The sequence below is a fragment of the Panthera onca genome, chromosome F1 (genome assembly GCF_046562875.1).
Source record: "Panthera onca isolate mPanOnc1 chromosome F1, mPanOnc1 haplotype 2, whole genome shotgun sequence".
Taxonomy (NCBI): domain Eukaryota; kingdom Metazoa; phylum Chordata; class Mammalia; order Carnivora; family Felidae; genus Panthera; species Panthera onca.
The window spans coordinates 43,300,048-43,321,969 of record NC_138355.1 but is presented as its reverse complement, the minus strand read 5'-3'; the positions used below and the strand labels follow the sequence as shown (position 1 = coordinate 43,321,969).

Below are 21,922 nucleotides of genomic sequence, written 5' to 3'. Positions count from 1 at the left end.
TCTCTTCACTGATAGAAAGTAAGCTATAAGAAGGCAGGGCCCACACTGAGTTTCTTTTTTATTTTCTTTCTTCTTCCTTTTTTTTTTTTTTAAAGTTAGGCTCCACACCCAACATGGGCCTTGAACTCACAACCCTGAGACCAAGAGTCAGATGCTCCACTCACTGAGCCAGCCAGGCGCCCCTGATTTTCTATCTTTAGTTACATGCCTTGCCCTTAGAACCATGCCTGACACATAGTAAGCACTCGATAAATACATGCTTACTGGCTCACCGACAGACTGACTACTGCCTCCTAAAAATGACAACCCCCAGGATTCTCTAAGCCTTTCTTCCACCCTTCCTCTCAGGTCTCCCTGCCTCACCTCTGCACTCCAGTCCCGCCAGTCAGCGCCATCCCCTGCTCAGCCTTAACCTAAAGCCGGACTAGTGGACGTTAAATGCCAGGGCCAAGTTTTTGTCCCAGACGATCCCTGGACTCAGCAGATGCTGATCAGGTGACGGTCTCTCTCTGGCTTAGGATGGAAAGACGCCAGGAAAGATCGAAGCATCTACCCTGATGGGTTACACCAGGGCTTCTAGAAGGGATTTTGTGGCAGGAGGGAGGGGGGCAGGAGATTGAGTGTCTCTGTGACTTGTGCAGGCAGCATGATGGATGAGCAGTGGAAAGCCCTTTTACGAAACATGCCAGACTTGCTGCCATAGTATCCCTCCCAACAGCCCAGAATTATATTTCCCCGAAGACACACTCGGTCGTGCTCTGGATTTATACGTGGGGTGGCAACCTGCCGGTGCTCCCAAAGGAGATCTGTCTACAGATGCCCCAGCAGCGGAGGAAGCAGATGAGAAGGGAGGGAGGTCTGAACCCTCTCCTTAAGAGCCATGGCACTTCATGGAAATTGACGGTCCTTCAAGAGTTTCCTGACTTCCGCGGGTCCCACTCTCTTCCCCAAACAGCCTGCAAGTTTTCAGTTTGGGTACACAGTGAAGATTTATTCTCTCTCCCTCTCTCTCTGTCTCTCAAGAAGTGGCTGGGGCCTCTGATGCTCAGCACTAGGGTTCTCCTTCCCAGAGAGAACGGGTAGGCAGGTAGTTCAGATGATCTGGAATCACGTATCTTTCCTGGGGCTGTAAACTACTGGAAGTCCCCCAGCACATTACCAAATACAGTAGAAAGGAGTCAGTGGACCACGTACCAACAAGGGCAACACCCACCCCGGGTGGAGAAGTCAGATATGTGCTTGCACAGGACGTGCCTGGGGCTGGCCTGTTCCTGAACCCCCATGGCCCCATCTCTGCTTTTCTGGCCCTCCCGTGGCTCTGATCAGCTTCTGCCAGGCTCTGCATTTTTGTATCTTTTTCTCATTGCGTGGCCCCCTTGTCTTTAAAAGGCTAAATGCTCTGTACTAAATTTGGTCACACAGAGCTCCAAGATTCCCTGGAATGTCCTCAAGTTTCAAACAGCTCTGACAGCGAGGCAGGCCCGCCCCCCCTGTGTGGGGATTGGCTTCCCCTTTCGGGGCCAGGCCGTTGTCAAGTCTCATTGGCCGCTGGTTAGACCAGCCAGGGTCCACTAGCCCTGGGCTCGGAGCTAGCTTGCAGTTAACGCTTCGGCACCTGTGGCACCGCAGGGCAGGGCGGAGGAGCCACCGCGTCCTCGACCAGCTGGGAGTCTGCTCTCAAGCCCACTCTGCTCCGTCTAGGTCAGCTCCGCGCCTCCCCCTCGTCGCCCACCAGGACTCCAGCAGCCCCTCCAAGAGTCCCAGCGCACCTTGCCAGGATGTCTAAGGTAGCCAAGTATCGCCGGCAGGTGAGTGAAGACCCCGACATCGACAGCCTGCTGTCCACCCTGTCTCCCGAGGAGATGGAGGAGCTGGAGAAGGAGCTGGACGTGGCGGACCCGGACGGGAGCACCCCCGTGGGGCTGCGGCAGAGAAACCAGACGGAGAAGCGGTCCACGGGCATGTACAACCGGGAGGCCATGCTCAGCTTCTGTGAAAAGGAGACCAAGAAACTTATTCAGAGGGAGATGTCCGTGGATGTGAGTGAACCATATGCTAGAGGAAAGGGGGGAGGGCGGGGAGGGGAGGGGGGGGGAGACCCTAACTCGCGCCTCGGATGCTTCTCTCCTTAGAGCAGAAGGTCTTGTTGGCAAAAGATGTGATGCTTCGGAACCAATTACCATCCGCTGAACTGGCAGCCGTGAACCTCTTACCCCTCGTTTCGGTTTAAAGCACAAATTGGCCATGTTAGCAGAACTCACCATCCCACAACAGCAGATAGGGCCACTAGGAGAATGGGAGCTGGAGAACGTCCTTGAAGCGTTCATTGTCGAGATGACACCCTCTTTGTCCCCGAGCACTTTTTTTTTTCCTTCACATTCATTTCCTCCGTTGTGAGGATGGGCAGAGGATAGACTGATGCTCGCGGTCTCTTGGCAGCCACCCCAGGAAAGCAAGTCAGGCCCTCCTTGCAGAACTGCTCGTTTTTAAGCCCTCTGGGCGACTCGTGGCACGTGGACCATTTGAGGAGGCAGGGGCAGATGGGCCTCCCACGGCGATGGGAGACAGGGGTGGGGGGTGGGGTCTGTGAGGTGGGAAATACATCTTAACCTGATGGCTTCCGTTTCGCTCCCAGGGGAGTTGGGGTTTGCACTTCCTAGAGGGGCATCTTGGAGGAGGGGGGGGGGTCCCCTCCTTTTGGTAGTAAGCCCTTTTACAACCAGCCAGGCCCCTTTGGGGGAGGACAAGGATATTTCCCAGCAGGGTTTTGCCATGAGGAGGGGACAGAGGGGAAGCATCTGCCCACACCCAGGACGGGCTTAAGCAAAACCTGCTTCCTCTTTTCCTGGGTTGGCATGGAGAGTTCTTTTTTCACCATGTGTTCATATGTGAGTTTTCTTGGGACAAACTAGACTGGCCTCCACCTGAGCGTGGCTCTGTAGACCCCCCGGCCGCGGCAGAGAGTGTCTGGTGGGGAACCGGTCCTGTCTCTGCGCCCATTCTCTTCTACTCGGTACCTACTGGCCACGTCTCTGGTACCTTGTCTGTGACTTGCGGATTCTCGCATGAAAAAGTTCAATCTCAATTCTCGTTCGCTGTTTTACGTCTGTGGAAACCAAGGCCCAGAGCCTGAAACGCCGTGTTCATTCTCGCAAAGGAAACGAGAAAGGCAATATTATCTCCTGGAACTTCTGTAACATGTCTGGCTGGGTAGGAGATTGTGCTGGATGCTAGTCGTAGAGCACGTTTGTGGGCACAGCCCTGGCTCCTTGAGTGAAGGGATGGGGGTGGGAGGGATGAGGGAGAGTGAGGTAGGGGAGCTGGACCTCTGCCTCTATCTTTACCACCCCGGGCCCATGTGTAAGCCTTCACCAAGAAGTTGGGAGTGAGGGAGTCAGAAGGCTCAGAAATTCACTACTCCGTGGGCAAGGTGATAGCCTCGGATACCACTTGGTTGATGATGAACAGACACTAGAATGCTTATGGAAAACAAGGAAAGGATAGAGGGGACTCCCCGTGAGGGCCTGGTACCTCAAGACGCCTATCAGGACATGTAGGGAAAGCCAGGCAGTGCACCCCAGGCTTTGGCACCTCTGTAAATCCCCCACGTGGACCCCCAACTCTTCTCTCCTCTCCCCCTGCTCCTAGTCGCCAGGCTCTGTGCTCAGTGGCTTCTGGGATGCAGAAAGATACTCCTGAGGCTGAAGTCAAATGCAGAACATTCTTAATCCCAAAGCAAGATGCTTAGGCTAGGGAGAGTGCGAGGGACTCTTATACTCTGGGAAATTTCATTCTCAAAAGCCTTTTTCCTCAGCCAACTGAAACCATGGTACGCTTCTCTTCCCCAGCCCTACCTCCCTCACCCCTGCCAGGGGCACACTTGTTTCTGCAGGCAGAGCCCCAGTCAGGAAACAGAGGGTGGCGTTCGTGCGTGTGTGTGGTGTGCAGACACACTCACACAGGTGTACGTGAGACGGTATGAGCTGACTTCAGGGTCATTTTTCCCTTGTAGGGATAGGCTGTCCTCACTCTTCCTCATCCAGTCCAAGGGCATATGTTGGCAGAGTGGCTGGCTGGAGTTCAGGGTACATCCTGAGCCATGGGCATAAGTCATCTCTGTAAATCTGGATGAAAAAGTGGCTTCTTTTAGGGGCACCTGGGTGGCTCAGTCGGTTAAGCATCCAACTCTTGATTTCAGCTCAGGTCATAATCTCATGGTTTGTGAGATCGAGGCCCGTGTCAGGCTCTGTGCTGACGAGACTACTTGGGATTCTCTGTCTCCCTCTCTCTGCCCCTCTCCCCCACTCGTGCTCTCTCTCCCTCTCAAAATAAGTAAATAAGCTTTAAAAAAGTGGCTTCTTGGGGCGCCTGGGTGGCTCGGTCGGTTGAGCGTCCAACTTTGGCTCAGGTCATGATCTCACGGTCCGTGAGTTCGAGCCCCGCGTCGGGCTCTGTGCTGACAGCTCAGAGCCTGGAGCCTGTTTCAGATTCTGTGTCTCCCTCTCTCTCTGCCCCTCCCCTGTTCATGCTCTGTCTCTCTCTGTCTAAAAAATAAATAAACGTTAAAAAAAATAAATAAATAAAAAATAAAAAAAATTAAAAAAAATAAAAAAGTGGCTTCTTTGGCACCATTAGGAAGCTAGTGAGTGTGTGATTAAGAACTTGGATTTAAGTGCCAGAAAAGCCTGGTTTGAGTAGCAGCCTCTCTTCCTGTCTGTATAACTAAGTAACTTACAAGTGACAGAACCTGTCTCACTTCCCTCAGCTACAAAATATCCAGCCCATAGGACTGTTGTGAAAACGGAAAGGATAGTAATGTAAAGCACTTAGCACAGAGCTTGGCGTGTAATAAATGCTCAATAAATGGCACTATGAAGTTATTAATTCATTAATTTCTACCCCTGCCCAGCTCCTCCCTCCTTTAGTTCCTGGAGGGCTGAGCAAGCCAAGTGTGTCTGTTTAACTAGTGGCCAGAGTAGACAATAAACAAACATACCTTGGATGCTCAGGCTGGGGGGGCTTTGATATCACAAACACAGGGCAGCTCCAGGTGGGGCTCCCGGCTGCTGGACTGGCTGTGGCTCTCACTGAGAGTGGCCTTTGCTCCCCATAAGGCACTAGAAGTTAGTTAAAACAAAAGAGTAACTGTGAGCCTGTTTCGCTTGACTCAAGAAAGCACAGCAAAATGAGCCTTTACTGAGAAACTTCTACATGCTAAGCATATTCACCCTTTCTTTTATTTAAACTTCCCACTTCTTGGGAGATGGGTCTTTTTATTCCCATTATACAGAGCAGAAAAATTGAGGCTCAGAGAGGTTGAATAACCGCCTTGCGTTCACATAAGCAACAAGCAGCCTGCCCAGCTTTAAGGACTACGCTTCTTCCTCCCTGCCACACCAGGGTACGGCAAAAGGCAGTCATGCCAGCCCCTGTCCTGAAGAATTTATAATCTAATTAGGATCACAAGACACACACATACAGAAGCACCACAGAGGTGTTACAGAGCACCAGCCACATATTCATACGTTGTCGTAGAAGCACTGGGCTATCACCTAGTCTAGTCTGGCAGAATGTTCATCCCTGCCCCCAAGACCAGGAACATAAATATTAACACCAAGTGTGGATTCGGGATTCAAACTGTTAGAACCAAGTGTGGATTAGGGAAGTTAATCCTGCCCAGATATTGGATGGCATTAGGAATTTTTTGTTACCTCCTTTTAGGTGGGATAATGGTATTGTGGATGCACTTTTTAAAGAACCCTTGCCTTTTAGACATGGATACTGAAATATTTATGGGAAAAACTGATAAAATATGAGGGAATTGGTTTTAAAATAATGTGGGCAAGGGGAGTGGGTCGGGGAATAGATGAAATGAGATCATCCACCAGTTGATAATTGTTGAAGCTGGGTGATGTGAAGCTGAGAGTGGAAGGCAGGCCCAGTTTGGGTCTTCAGCTCTGGTTTCTCTGGGGGAGGAGCTCCAAGATTCATACTCTGGCTATCATGCTGGAGGGGTGTAGACTGTGGAACGGGCCTCAGATGGCTTCTCCCTCATGGGATGGAATACTCCGGGGCTGTCCTGGATTGGCTTACTCCCTCCTTCATGAATACTCCTCTCCCCAGGCCACCCCCGTGACCCCTTCGGGTCTCAGGTACCACTTCCTCCAGGTAGCCTTCCCTGACTGCCAGGCAAATTTAGGCACCATGTCTGATCTGAGCACTCCAGTACCGCTCTGTACCGGCCCCATCCTGTTTTCTTATATCTCTTCCTCGCCAGCTTGTGTGATTCTGGAGGACGAGCGCTAACACAGGGCCAGGCACAAGGTAGGCCCTCAACCTCTGTCTGTTGAATGAAGGTTCGGAGCAGGAGGTGGGGCTTGGCAGAGCTGACCCCTGGCTTCCCTCCTTCCCTTTAAAGGGGCAGACCTCTCAGCCCGTGTGTTCTGCCCCGGTCCTCCAGGGACTCTCCTTCTGCCCAGGTGGAAGACAAAGCCCCTGGGCAGGTGTGTAGCCAACAGTTCAGTGAAACCCTTGTGCTTGGCTCAGGTTTCAGGAACCTGATCCCAGCAGGTCAACTCATGTGTTCTCTTTCCTTCCCAAGTGGGAAAGAAAATCTCCAGCCTGTCTCCCCTGTCCTTCTCCCTGGCGTTACCAGGGGCTGGGGATTAGCACCTGCACCCAGCCAGGAGCAGGGGCAGCTGACTTGGGTGGGGGGTGAAGGAAGCTCTTTTAGGTTCTCCCTTGAGAAGCTAACCAGAAGCACCCCACTAGCCAGTCGCTGCTGGGCCTGAGCCTCCTGACCTCCCCCTTGGGTCTCTGGCTCACACAGCCTCGCTGTTCCCCTCCCCTACCAGTCCCAGTTCACGACCCAGTGTCCATGGCTTCTCTACAGGGATGGGGATGCCCGAGGCCGGTGGCACTAACCCTCAGATTGCCCTTTGCAGAGGCCTGGGCCCTATCAGGAGTGCACTGGGCAGCACGGCTCCACGATTAAGGAGATTAACCCCGACTGGTACACACCCAAAATAGCCCTGGAGGCTGGGGTGGAGAGGGCAGAAGAGGTGAGGGGGGCCTGTTGACCTGGGGAGGCAAAAGCAGGCACCCAGGGAGGGTTGGACAAGTTTAAAAAAATCTCTCCCTGGAGTTTGAAAGGGGCCTCCGTCTAGAGTTTGAAAAAGTAGTTGATCAAACAACAAAGTGTTTGTTTGAATTGTTGTTCTTACTCATATTTTATAAACTGGCTTCTGTACACAGAGACTATCTGACGAATTTTAAGCAGTGAAACACCAGTGCCTGCTCCCACCTTTAGCACTGCCCCCCAGTGCTCACCTTTTCTCAGAGGACGGTGGGGAGAAGGGCTCAGGTGGGTGGGATGCGTGGCAGGAGGGAGGCAGAACAGATAGGAGCAAGGAAGAGATGTAAAAATGAAACAGCTCAACAGCGAGTGGGAGATGGTCAGGGGAGAGGCAGTCAGTGGATGGTCAGGGGAGGAGTATGAGTCCCACTGACCGAGGGGAGGTTGCCGCTGGCATCTGGCAGGCTGGGGGCTTCAGGGTCCCCATGGTGAGGCAGGAGGAGGCACATCTGAGCAGACACCCAGAGTGAGGACAAGGTCTTCATCTAACCTGGCTGCCCTCCCTCAGCCTCTTTCTCCCCAAGAGACTCTGGAGTATCCGTATCAGACAATGTCAGTATAGCACAGCTGGGCCCACGGTGCACAACGCCTGAATGAAGTGCACTGGGAGAGCCGCAGAACACAGAGGGGTCAAGGGCACTGTCCTTGGAGATCTAAAGTCTACATGCATAAAGTCCACACACACACACACACACACACACACACACACACACGGCAGTTATAGCAACAAAGCACAATGAATGGGGAGGGGGGGCCAGGGGAAGAGAAGCTGATATCCATATGCCTGCCAAGTTGGATAAACAAGAATATCCTGGGCAATAATACAGAGGCCTTTCCAGATCGGGCTGTGCTTTCTTGTTTGTTAGACCTCCTTTGGAATAAGCAGCAAAGAAAGAAGGGGTCTAGATTCTGAGTATCAGTTCCCCTAAAGGGCTCGCTTCGCCCCCGGGGCAGTGTGGGGAATAGAAAGCCCAGGGGTGTCTGGAACCGGACAGGATCAGGTCTGATTCCACTTCTGCCCCCATCATCTGAGCGCGTTACCTGAAGACGGGGATGAACTTTAGAGTGCCTTCTGGACCCAGTGGCATTATTAATACAATCGCATTAACATAGCTTCTGGAGGCCCCATTGCTCTACTGACAAGTGGGAAGATGACATCAATCTTGAAGGGTTACTGTGCGGCTTCAATTGGCTAAGGTACTGAAATTGTCTGGCACAGCACGAGAGACTTCTCCCCACCCTAAATTCTTCAGACTTTATACTTGTGTAGATGCCAAATCAACCTTTTTTTTTTTTTTTTTTTTTTTTTTTTTTTTTTTTTCTTTTTTAAAGCTTAAGGAAGAAGGCGGGAGGCGGGCTTATTTAGTTACTTCCTGCCTGGACCCCTTCCCTTGATTTCTTTGAGCCTAATTTATTTAACGCCCCAGGCCCCAGGGCTCGCACTGGGTGGCTGGGTTAGAAACATTGCAGAATCAAGGGGGATGGAGTGGGGGAGGGTTCGGGACTGGTGAATTCTCCTTGTCTGCAACTTCCGTGAGCTCAGAAAGGCCTAGGCCTGGGGCGCCTGGGTGGCGCAGTCGGTTAAGCGTCCGACTTCAGCCAGGTCACGATCTCGCGGTCCGTGAGTTCGAGCCCCGAGTCAGGCTCTGGGCTGATGGCTTGGAGCCTGTTTCCGATTCTGTGTCTCCCTCTCTCTCTGCCCCTCCCCCGTTCATGCTCTGTCTCTCTCTGTCCCCAAAATAAATTAAAAACGTTGAAAAAAAAAAATTTAAAAAAAAAAAAAAAAAAAAGAAAGGCCTAGGCCACTTTGGACAAACTTGGCTCCACCTGTCTCTGGGGCCCGCTGCAGAAATGACCAGTGGGGTTGGCGGGGCGCTGCTGATGACAGCAAGGCCGTGAGCCTGCACACACCCCCACACTCTCACCTGCCTTCCCTCAGGGAGGACCCACGGGCTCCGCAGGGGGTCACTTCCTCAGCCCTTCCTTCCAGATCAGGCCAGCAGGGCCAGCATTACCATTTCCACCCCGCACCCCTACCAGAGGTGGACCGCCCTGGGGGCAGAACTTCTAGTGAAGCTCTGGCTACAGAATGTATTGAGTCTGGTGCTTAGAATAGTGTTGTCAAAAGCCAGCTAGACCTGGATTCAAATCCTGCCCTGCTGGTTGCTGGCTACGTGACCCGAACAAATTACTTTACCGGAGTTTCCCCATCTTTAAAATGGAAATAACACCTAGTCGTAGGATAGCTGTGAGGTTGAAGCAAATAATACGTACAAAGCAGGCAGCAGAGTGCTGGGTTGGAATCCTGGTAGTGAGGGTCCCCAAACTTGAGTTTCCACCCTTCCTTCCCTCACTGCTGTTCCCTCCACCCATTTCCATTCTCTGCATTCTTTTTCTAGTCAGGACTTATAAGGAGGGAGGAGGACTCGATTAGACCATTAATTCTCCAACTATTTAGTAAGTTTCTATTATATTAGGTGCTTCCCAGGCGCTGGGATAGAGTAGAAAAGAAGACAGATGAGGTCCTTGCCCTCACGGAGCTTCTGTTCTAATGGGTGAGACAGAGAATACATGTACCTAAGTATATACATGACATATAACATATACACATCACATATAACATATGTGTTACATACATGTAAGGAAGAATGCACTTTCAGGAAAGGGTATATGACAATCTCCTATAAGGTAATCAGGGACGATACTGTCCAAGAGGTGGCATAGAAGCAGGGCCTGGAATGGACTGAAGGAGCCAGTCATTAGGAAGGTCTGGAGAAAGCTTTCCAAGCAGAGGGAAGAGCAAACAAAAAGGTCTGGGTAGGGAAGCAGGTTTAGTATGTCAGAGGAAGAGTCAGGCCAGTGTAACTAGAGCAGGGTGAGCAAGGGGCGGGCGGGGGAGGTTGGAGGAGATAAGGCCCAAGAAGTAAGCAGGGTTCGGATAACAGAGGGCCTTACAGCGCAGCAGAGGGAATTTGAATTTTTCTTCCAAGTGCCATGAGACGTCATTGGAGGGTTTTGAGCAAGGGAGAGTGTGATCTGATCTAAGTTTTTAAAAGGATCTATCACTCTGCCAGCTTTGTGATGAATAGACAGTATGAGGGCAAGACTGGGGGAGAAGGGAGACCAGCTGGAAGGGTGTTGCAGTAGCTCAGGCAGGAGGCCAATGATGGTTTGGGGAGAAGTGGTCAGATTTAGGAAACACCTCAAAGGTAGCACAGACAGGACTGGCTGACTTACTGGGGGAAAAGAGAAGCGTGGTGGGCCCGGTCCTGCCTGAGCTATTGGGTAAATTTGGTGCCATTTACTGAAGTAGGAAACAACAGGAGTGGCTTGAGGAGATCAAGAATTCTGATCTGAACAACTTAAGTTTTGGTAGATGTCAAAGAGGAAGCGTTGGATTGACTGGGCATGTACAAGTCTGGAGCTGAGCGGGGCAGTGGGGCTAGAGATTACATTTGGGACCCATCAGTATATAGACAATACTTAAAACCATGAGCCTGGAAGAGATCACATAGGGAGGCAGTGTGAATGAAGAGCAGAGGACCAATGACCACGCCCTCCATTGCCCCAACATTTAGACACTGGAAGAGGAGAAGGAGCCAATGAAGGAGACAGAGAGGTGGGAGGAAACTCAGAGTGGTTTCCAGAAAGCAAATGGACAGGGGGCTTACAGGAGGAGAGAGCATCCACCGTATCCTTTCTTGGTAAGAGGTTTAATAAGATGAGAACAGAAAATCGACCACGGTAACGGGAAAGATGGAAGCCATTGGGACCTTGACAAGACTGGGTTCACTGCAGTGATGAGTGGACTCGAAAGAGAATGGTCAGTAAGCGCTGGAGACAGAGAATACAGACAAGTGTCTCTTTGATTTTTTTCTAAGTTTTGTTCCAATGGGAAGCAAAAGTAGGGTGACAGCTGGAAGTAAATGTGGAATCAAAGGGGGGTTTTTTTTAGAAAGGTGGAAGATGATAGCATGTTTATATACTAATGGGGATCGTTCAGTAGAGAAGGAAGCTTCAATGGCCCTGGAAAAGGAGACAAAACAGGATGGATTGCACTGGAGTAGAGGGGTTGGCCCTAGCGGCAGGTGGTCACCTCTTATATCTGGAGGAAAGGTAGTGGAGACAGGTCCAGATGCAGTCAGGTTGATAGATGGGGTCGGGGGAGAGGAGATTGGTCTGTGATGTGTTGACACATGCAAGTGCTCCTCCAGGAGGACCACCCTGGCAGCCGTACGTTGGCTGGATTGTAGTGGGGAGACAGGAGGCCGTGGCAGCAGTCAGAGGTTGAACTTCAGGTCACAAGAAAAATGCCCCGTGCTCCCTGGGTGAGGCAGAGAAAACACGAAAACACTTCCGGATATGAAATCTGGCATGTGAACAGTCAACAGACAACAGCCAGCTGCCAGAGCTGCTTGAAAATCCAGTAGATTTTCACCTCCAGTGCATCGATCTTCCATCCCCAAGGCCACCCTAGGAGGAGGGAGCACACAGGTCCCTTCCTAGCACACAGCTGATGTGATGGGACAAGCCCTGGGTTTGCGAGGCAAGCCTGGGGGCCTGGGGCTCACTCCCGGCTTGACTATCGGCTGTGTGGCCTCGGACAAGCATTTAACATTTGTCAGCTTGCTTTTATCTGTATTCTTTAATGCTTTGTCTGTGTCTCATTTTGTACTTGACAATAATGGATTTTTTTTTCCTATATTGTTTTTATTGAAATATAAAATACACAGGGGCACCTGTGTGGCTCAGTCAGTTAAGCATCTGACTTCTGCTCGGGTCATGATCTCATGGTTTGTGAGTTCGAGCCCCACACCGGGCTCTCAGCTATCCATGCAGAGCCCACTTTGGATCCTCTGTCCGCGTCTCTGCCCCTCCCCAACTCTCTCTCTCTCTCTCTTTCTTTCTCTCAAAAATGAATAAACACTAAAAAAAAAAAAAGAAAGGGAAAGAAAGAAAGAAAGAAAGAAAGAAAAAGAAAGAAGGAAAGAAAGAAAGAAAGAAAAAGAAAGAAAAAAGGAAAATAAGTACAATACAGACAGAAAACCATCTAGGGGCACCTGGGTGGCTCAGTCGGTTGAGCGTCCAACTTTGGCTCAAGTCATGATCTTGCTGTCGTGAGTTCGAGCCCTGCGTCAGGCTCTGTGCGGACAGCTCAGAGCCTGAAGCCTGCTTCCAATTCTGTGTCTCCCTCTCTCTCTGCCCCTACCCCACTCATGCTCTGTCTCTCTCTCTCTTTCTCTCCAAAAATAAATAAACTTAAAAAAAAAAAGAAAAATTAAAAAAAAAAAAAGAAAGAAAACCATCTAAAACACAAACGTAGAGCTTCATGAGTTCTCACCAAGTGACCAAGAAGGAGACCAGTGCCATCACTGTAGTACCCCTACCCACCCTCTGCTTCCTCTCCAGCTCTACCCCCTTCCTCCCTGTCACAGGAACCCCTGCCCTGACTTCCAACTCCATAGGTTAGTCTTGCCTGTTTAAAAATTATATATATACATATAAATAATTCATATTATTTATATATATACACAAATATTTTACATATTGTTTGTATTATATATAATATATATAATCATGTAGTAGGTGTTCTTTTGTATTCAACTTCTTTCACTCAGCTTTATGTTGGTGACATTCAGCCATGTTGTCTGCAGCATTTTTTCCCACTCTCACTGCTATAGAGTATTCCGTTGTACGAATATGCCATAATCTATTTATTATTTCACTATTAATGGACATTTGGGTTGTTTTACCATTTGGGACTATTACAAACAATGCTGCTGTGAACATTTTAATACATTTTGGGGGGTACGTTTTTGACTTCATTTGAATCTGGTATGTCCTAGGAGTGGAATCATTGGGTCATAGAAAATGCACAGTGGACTTTTAATTTCTTCACCTGTAAATAGTGGTGATCCTACCTCATTTGAAGAGTACAAACGTTTGGAGAAGCTCGTGACATAATGACTTGCAAACAGTAGGCATTTAATAAAGTGGGGGCCACCATCATTTCTAACGGTGTCCATCTTTGGGAGCAACTAGAATGCTGTCAAGGCCTTTGACCACGCCCTGCCTGCTGTCCTCCTGACCCACACTATTAAGATTTGCGCTTCACTAACACCCAGGTCAGATTCCTCTACCCCAGGGCTCTGACTTTCCCCAAGACCGTGGCTTAAAGTTGGATCCCACTTCATGGCCTCTTCCTATCCTTAGCCTCACTGACTCCCACTGTGGACAACTTCTCAATTTTCAGACCCTTCCTGCTTTACTTAGTTTTCTGTTTAGCTTATATCTTACTTGGGTCATTCTCCATATTCAGCTCAGTTCTCATGCCTACACTTCTAACCTTTTATCACCCCCAGCCTGGATGAGCGTGACCATTTGGCTTCTCTGATTCTCACACTGCTGATTAGACCTGGAGAAAACAACACAGCCATACATACTGATGCTCCTATGCCAGGGGCACCTGAGTGGCTCAGTCAGTTAAGCATCTGACTTCTGCTCAGGTCATGATCTCACAGTTTGTGAGTTTGAGCCCTGCATCGGGTTCTGTGCTGACAGTGCAGAGCCTGCTTGGGATTCTCTCTCCCTTTCTCTCTCTCTCAAAATAAATTTAAAAAAATATAAAAAAAAAAATAAACCCTATGCCAGGCCCTCAAGGCTGCGCAGAAAACCTCTACATGCACCTCTTTTTCTCTAAAAGTTAGCCTTATCTTTATCAACTCTTCTTGTCCCACCAGCTCTCTCACCCTATGATGCAGACCTAGCATCATATTTCACTGAGAAACTTGAAGCCATCAAGTGAGAATGCCTTCAGATTCCTCTTCTGCTACTTCAAAATGTATAAGTGTTCATATATTCAAGCTTTCCCCCTTCTCTCCCATCCTTTGGAAAAGCCATCCCTCTTCCTGTCCCAGGCCAGTGCCCCCACCCACTTTTCTCTTCTGTCTCCTCAGGGACCTTTGCTCCCTTAAACATCTGTTTTCTCTGACTCTCTCTCTCTCTCTCTCTCTCTCTCTGTCTGTCTCTCCCCTCCCCTTCAACATTCCTTCCTACTGGCTCTTTCTCTTCAGTTCCCACCTTCTCTCCTTTCCTTCGTGGCCAAGCTGTAGGAAATAGTATCTACACTAACTCTCACACCACCCGCTCCTGCACTGACATCAGCCTTGGTAAGGTCTCCGAGGGCCTCTTTGTTGCTTACCCGAGGGACACTTTTTTAGTCCTTACCCTGTTTGTTTACTTTGTAATATCTGACCACTCTCTCCTTCTTAAAATACTCACTTCCCTTGGTGCCAAGACACCACACTCACCTACCTGGCTTTCTCTCTCTCTAGCTGTTCCTTGAGTCCTCTGAGAGCAGCCCTTCCTCTGATGCCTCCATATTGTTTCTCAGTGCCGTGCCCTCCCTATGGCATCTTCGTGGCTCCCCTCACCCAACCCCACGGATTCAGCTACCACCCATATGCTCTATCTCGATCTGTGGCCTAGATCTCTGTTTTGAGTTCTAGATCATTCACTTGCCTCTTGGACTCCTCAAATGTCTCAGATTCAACTCGTCTAAAAATAAATTAATCATAGTCACCTCACCCCACCCCTAAGGCTGCTTTCCCTCCTGTATTCTATACTTGGGTAAATAGAAGTACACCTAGGTCGTAACTCTGGGGATTCTCCTGCCCTAACCCTTCTCAGTGTTTCCAAACTCTCCTTGGTGACAGAATCCTATTGATTCTACGTGTTCGACCTCTCTTGACTCCACCCCTCCTCTCTGTTGCGCTTCTGCTGTCACCCGTATCACTTATCAGCTATAAGAATGCCGTGACCTCCCAGTCTCTCTTCTCGCCCCATTGCAATCCATCCTTCCCACAGCTGCCAGTGTCTTATTATAAAATGAAATCATGATCTTGACACTCCCCTGCGTAAAAGCCTTCAGTTGCTCAACATAGCTTCCATGATCAAATTCACACTCCGTAGTATGGCTTAGAAGGCCCTTGGCAACCCACTGCCTCCCTATCTCTGTAGCTACTAATACTCTTCTCCTTGACTTCTACCCTTTGCTACAGTTACACTGGACCATTGGTTCTCCAAGGGTGCCATGCTTTATCTTGCTTCTTCCATGCCCTTGCACATACGATCAGCTCCATCTGGGAGGCTGGTCCCACCTTGGGCCTAGCTAATCTGGATTCCGCTTTCAAGCCTCGGCTCAGGTGACAGCTTCCTACTTCCCCAATCCCTCCAGTCTGGGTTGTGTGCTCTACCTCTGTGTTCACAAAGCACCGTCTGTCTGCAGCTTCTGTCACTTTCTATACCATACACGCTTAACACATTGTTTAGGCATTGTCTGTTTCTGTGCTTTCCCCAATTTCTTAAGAGCAAGTCCTGACTCTTTTTTATTTTAAAGTTTATTTATTTTGAGAGAGAGAGAGAGAGAGAGAGAGAGAGTGCGAGTAGGATAGGGGCAGAGAGAGACAGGGTGAGAGAGAATCCCAAGCAGGCTCCACACCTCCAGCACAGAGCCGACTTGGGCCTCGATGCCATGAACCATGAGCCATGAGATCATGACCTGAGCTGAAATCAAGAGTTGGTTGGTCAACCGACTGAGCCACCCAGGTGCCTCTAGGCCTGACTCTTAAGGCCTGACTCTTAGTCATTTCCGTACCCCAGCAGCAAGCACAGTGCCTGGCTCAACAAACGTTGAGGAAACAAAGGACAAATAGTTTGCAAATACCATTCTTGTGATACTCGATTGAATCTACAGAAATTATGAATTCATCTATACTCTCCTGAGACAATTTGAAAATATGATTTTGGGGGTGCCTGGCTGGCTCAGTTGGTAGAGTATGTGTCTCTTGGTCTCAGGGTCATGAATTCAAGCCCGACACTGGGCATAGAGCTTACTTAAAAAAATAATAATCATAACTAAGTAAAAAAAGAAAATATGGCTTTATGTCCAAATCCTCAAATGAAAGGCAATTTGGCAGTGATTCTTTTCCCCCAGTTTCTGTAAACAACCAATTAACTCAGTCCAAAAGTTTACACTCTGGGATCTGAATTGTTGGGATGGGTCATTGCCATAGCTCCCTTTCAGTTTGTTCTGGACAGAATGAGCCTCAAGGACTCATTTTTAACTTTGTCCATTTTTTTCTTCCTTTTCTTGTTCTTCTCTTTCCCAGCTCCCCAGGGATCTGAGATTATAGGCTGACATTTTTAGCTTGACCCAATCAAGTTCACCCATGATCTCAGGGGCCACAGATATACCCTAAAGAGGATAGTAATAATTTGTTCTATATACAGCCAGCTGAGGCTTGTAGCTCCCATTATTTGAATTCTTCCCTAGAATGTCTGGAGAAGGGGTGCCTGGGTGGCTCAGTCGGTTAAGTGTCCAACTTCAGCTCAGGTCATTATCTCACAGTCCATGAGTTTGAGCCCCACGTCGGGCTCTGTGCTGACAGCTCAGAGCCTGGAGCCTGCTTCAGATTCTGTGTCTCCCCCTCTCTCTGCCCCTCCTCCACTCGTGCCCTCTCCGTCTCTCTGTCTCTCTCTGAAAAGTAAACAATAAAAAACATTAAAAAAAAAGAATGTCTGTAGAAGTTCAGCCCCTTTGCCTCTAGATCTAGAAAAAGTAATTGGCTTCTCTTGAGAACTTGCTATAAGCATGTATCTCTTTGGATCCCACGCATACAGCAGGGAGAGACATCTCGGGATCCACAGAGCCCCCCCCTCCCCCCCCGCCCCGGCTTTGGGAGGTCCGGTGTTTGGATATGTGGATACGATGACCCGGAGGGTCTGATATACCAGTTCAAAGGCCATGTAAACACAGACTTGCCCTACTGAAGCTAGAACTGTGAGGTTGGAACAGAGGTGGAGCAGCGCGAGGATTAGGTCCTTGTTGACAATCTGCTTTCTCTCAACCAGGGCTCTGCAAGAGAGTAAAGCCCTGCAGAAAATTAATGGGGTGGTTATTTCCTCAGTTCCCCCAAAGATGCTACATAGCGGGTCCCATCCTAGATATACAGGAAAGAAATCAACTCATTACATACAATGGGTGCCTTAGAGCATTAAAGGCTGAATCTTTCTCCTGGAACCCCAATTGACGAGGGGTGACATTGAGCTGCTTGCTCATCCTGCTGCTACCAAGTTTTCCCAAGATGGCTCATCTCAACTACTCCAATGGCAGCATCACTTGCACTTCCTACTTAGTGATAAGCTGCCTGTCCCTGGTCCTTTACTGCATTGGAACACATAATGTATCCCAAATCACCAAGAATATGTTTAATAATGACCTCAGAGTACTGAAGACTTAAGTGTTCCGGTGGGTCAAGGAGATTTTTCCTTCCGGTCTCTGTAAACCTTGCCTTAAAGGCAGGAAAAGGGGGTGGTATATAAGCATCAAGGTGCTATTTCTAGATGCACTTTCTTCAAAAAATAATTTATAATCAGGGGTTTCCGCCACTATCTGAAAGTAGGGTCTGCCTATGAAATATTTTGTAAGCTGAAATGGCATAAAGCAAAAAAGCACTTACCATTAATTTACACGGAAAACGTTTTGAGCATTCCCAGACCCCCAAAATAACCTCTCTTAGGCTTTTCTGATACCTCAGGACACATCTTGCCATCGGACACACAGAATAAGTGGAGATAGAGCCCTGATGCTCACAAAGTTCAAAGCTCTTGAGGCTGGATGCTGAGATGCTGAGGGTAGTTCCTGGGGAAGGAGGCGGGGGAGGGGGGGTGCGGGGAGCGGGATTCTGGCTGCTGGTGGAGGGGCGCTGCCTCTGTGAGTGCTCCCTGCAAAACCAAAGCCAACCGCTATTTTTGTTTGCCTCTCTTTTTTTAAAAGTGAAAATCCTCTTCAGATTTCTTTCAATTACAGAAAACAGGAACTAATGCAGAACTTGTAAAAGCAAAGTGGCATAACGAAAACTTTTGAAAAGGGAGGGATACCTGTATAATGTGATAAGGCTTATTATAGGCAATATACAAAACATAGGGAAAAATACCCAACAATTCTGTTTCATGAGTTAAGGACATTAGCCACTGTCAATTTTGTGAGTGTATGCTTTTTCTAAAACAATGTTTATTATTATTATTTTTTTTTAATTTTTTAACGTTTATTTATTTTTGAGACAGAGAGAGAGCATGAACGGGGGAGGGTCAGAGAGAGGGAGACACAGAATCTGAAACAGGCTCCAGGCTCTGAGCTGTCAGCACAGAGTCTGACGCGGGGCTCGAACTCACGGACCGCGAGATCATGACCTGAGCCGAAGTCAGACGCTTAACCGACTGAGCCACCCAGGTGCCCCAACAATGTTTATTATTTATTTTGAGAGAGAGAGAGCATGCAAGCAGAGAGAGAGGGAGAGGAAGAGAGAGAATCCCAAGCAGGCTCTGCACTGTCAGTATGGAGGCAGACATGGGGCTTGAATTCAAGAACCATAAGATCATGACCTAAGCTGAAATCAACAGTCACAGATGCTTAACCAACTGAGCCACCCAGGCATCCCGAGTAGATGCTTCTATATGCACTTTTCCTGTTATAGTTGAGGTCATTGTATACATTCACACAGTCACATAAATAGCGTTGCTTACTTTTTTTTTCTTATAGTATAGTCATTTTCCCATGTCACTGAAAATTCTTCCTAAACATCATTTTCAGTGGATGTCATCATAGTCCATCATTTGGCTGGGTTGAGCCATTTGTCTATATTTGGACACTTACATGGTTTCTGATAAATATATTTTCCAAGCCTCCAAACAGATTCCCAGAGCACAGGCCCCTTCCCTTGGCCTTTGGAGCCCATCCCCAAAGAGGCGGAGCCAGCCCCCCAGGATGATAAATGGAACTATTTGTTAGCACACTGTGCCCCGGCCAAGACTCACGGCCAGCTGGGGGAAACAAAACTCCGAAAGGAGACGAGAGACTCACTGGATGCTGGAAAGGAAGGGACCGATGATCACTCACAGGACCAGACAGACATGAAGCTACACACGTTATTTCCTGTGGATCAAGTTCCTGATGTTGGGACATCGGCCAAACAGGGCAAACCTCCACCCCCTCACCCCCGCTGTGGCTCCAGGAATATAGCAGTTCGAGAGCACACCCTGAATGGAACACGTGTGCCCGGCTTCCCCTTGTCTTGGGAGGAAGGAATGGTTACCACTTAAAAAAAGAGAATCACAGCTCCAGCCCGGAAAGATTCCAGATGTAGGGAGGATGTCAAACAGGGGAGTTTAATTAGTCCATCCTTCAGCTTCCAGAGGGCCTTGCCCCAAAGCCAGTCAAAAGTACCATAGACAACACATAATACCTGGTTACGAGGCAATCTTTTTCCTTCCCAAGAGAAGTACAGCATCTTACACCCAGTAGCCTGGAGGTAGGCACTTGGTTGCTTCCATCTACGCAGTCTCGCTCAATCCCCCCACCAGCCTCCCTAAAGCACCGGCTTGACAGATGAAGAAACAGAGGCTTAGAGAGGTTACCCCCAGCTGGTGACCGAGGAAGGTCTTGAACTTTCTTCTGAGACTTCAGGTTACCACAAACTGTAACTTAGGAGGGAAAAAAAAATCTGTCTCTCAGGCCTTTCTTTTGGACCTCCACTTGAATGGGAGATGCATTTGTTCATTCAGCATTGATGAAACATCCCGTGCACACATTGCCAGGATAGGTGCTGTTCAGTCCTGGCGGCCATCGTGGCGGCAGCTCTCTTGTCACCGGGCTGCATCCTGCAAACCCTCGGTGATCAGAGGTGGGCATGGCCTCCCTGCCCTCAGAGAGACCCCAGGGAATGGCTGTCAGGAAGCACCCCTGGCTATTCTGGGGTGGTTCCTTCTTCCATCCTGCAGGACCCTTGTGCTCTGGCTCCCTTCACCCTTCTCCCTAATGCAGACCCCAGAGACCCGCTCACCTGGCTTCTCTCTTCTCTTCAACATCGCCACCCCCTTTCTCCCTCAGGTTCTTCTCCCCAAGCCTGGCTGTGAAAGACACTGTGGTCTTTCTAGCTTACCTCTTCCTAATGACACCAGAGCCAGTCACACGAACCCTTTATTACTTAGGGTTTTTGTCGTTGTTGCTTATCATGCAGGGAAATAAAGAGAGGAAAACACAACTGGCCCAAATGGGAAGTGACCATCATTCTAGATCAGAACTGTCCAATATAGTACCCCTGGCTACATGTGGCTATCGAGCATTTGAAATGTGGCCAGTCTGAATTGGGATGTGCTGTAAGTGTGAAATGCACATCAGATTTTAGAGTTGGCTGTAAAGAAAGAATGTAAAATCTTATTAATCATTTTATAATGATTTTACATTGATTATATATGGAAATAATATTTTGTATGTTTTCAAAACATTACGTTAATTTCACTTGTTTCTTTTTCACTTTAGGACATTTAAAACTTTAAGTTTTTATTTATTTATTTTGAGAAAGAGAGGGAGGGAGAGAGACAGAGCACAAGCAGGGGAGGGGCAGAGAGAGAGAGAGAGAGAGAGAGAGGGAAAATCCCAAATCCCAAGTAGGCTCTACCCTGCCAGTGCAAAGCCAGACATGGGGCTCAATCCTGAGCCAAAATCAAGAGTTTGATGCTTAACCAACTGAGCCTCCCAGGTGCCCCTACTTTAGAACATTTAAAATTACATATATAGCTCACATTATATTTCCACTGGGTAATGCTTGTCTACAATATAGTATTTCCAACCATGGTCTCTGGCATATAGGTTTTGGGGTTTTTAGTTTGTTTTTCTTTTTATACCTTCAGTTCTATATTTAATCGTTATCCTTTAGAAAGTAAAGCAAGAGAAGATAAGCACAGTGTGCAAAATAAGATTTTGTTTAGTATGACCCTTCAGTCATTGTGTAATTAAGACTAAAATTTCTCATTATCTTAAAATTGTTTTTATTTTTTTATTATTTTTTTTTATTTGACGTTTATTTATTTTTGAGACATAGAGAGACAGAGCATGAACGGGGGAGGGTCAGAGAGAGAGGGAGACACAGAATCTGAAACAGACTCCAAGCTGTCAGCACAGAGCCCGATGTGGGGCTCGAACTCACGGACTGTGAGATCATGACCTGAGCCGAAGTCGGTCGCCCAACCGACTGAGCCACCCAGGCGCCCCTAAAATTGTTTTTATTAAGATAAAATTCACATGCCACAAAACTCACCCTTTTATTAAAAAAAATTTTTTTTAATGTTTATTTTTGAGGGAGAGAGAGAAAGAGAGAGAGAGTGGGGGAGGGGCGGGGAGAGAGGGAGACACAGAATCTGAAGCAGGCTCCAGGCTGCAAGCTGTGAGCACAGAGGCCGATGCGGGGCTCGAACCTACGAACCATGAGATCACGACCTGAGCCGAAGTTGGGCGCTTAACGAATGAGCCACCCAGGTGCCCCTAAAATTCTTCCTTTTAAAGTGTGCAATTCAGGGGCTCCTGGCTGGCTCAGTGGTGGAGCATATGACTCTTGATCTCAGGGTTGTGAGTTCAAGCCCCACGTTGGGTGTAGAGATTACTTAAAATGAAATCTTAAAATAATAGTAATAATATTAATAATAAAATGCGTGATTCAGTAGTTTTTTAGTATATTCACAAAGTTGCACAATCAACACCGCTACCTAGTTCCAAAACATTTTAATCACCCTCAAAAGAAACCCCATTCCCTTTAGCAATTACTCCCCAGTTCCTCTCCCCCTGCCCCAGACCCTGCAACCACTGATCTACTTTCTGGCTCCATGGTTTGCCTATTCTGGACATTTAATAGCAATGAAATCCTATAATATGTAGGATTATAACATGTA

General features: G+C 48.4%; 1 protein-coding gene across 1 annotated transcript in view; it reads left to right on the top strand.

The window, feature by feature from the left end:
* Positions 1–1,533: 1,533 nt before the first annotated feature.
* The window catches only part of LMOD1 (leiomodin 1), a 45,612-nt gene continuing 25,223 nt past the window's right edge, over positions 1,534–21,922 (top strand). Inside the window, exon 1 of the mRNA XM_081791835.1 lies at positions 1,534–2,039. Coding sequence (XP_081647961.1) covers positions 1,779–2,039 — 261 coding nt within the window. The 5' untranslated portion in view covers positions 1,534–1,778. The remainder of the gene's footprint in view (positions 2,040–21,922) is intronic.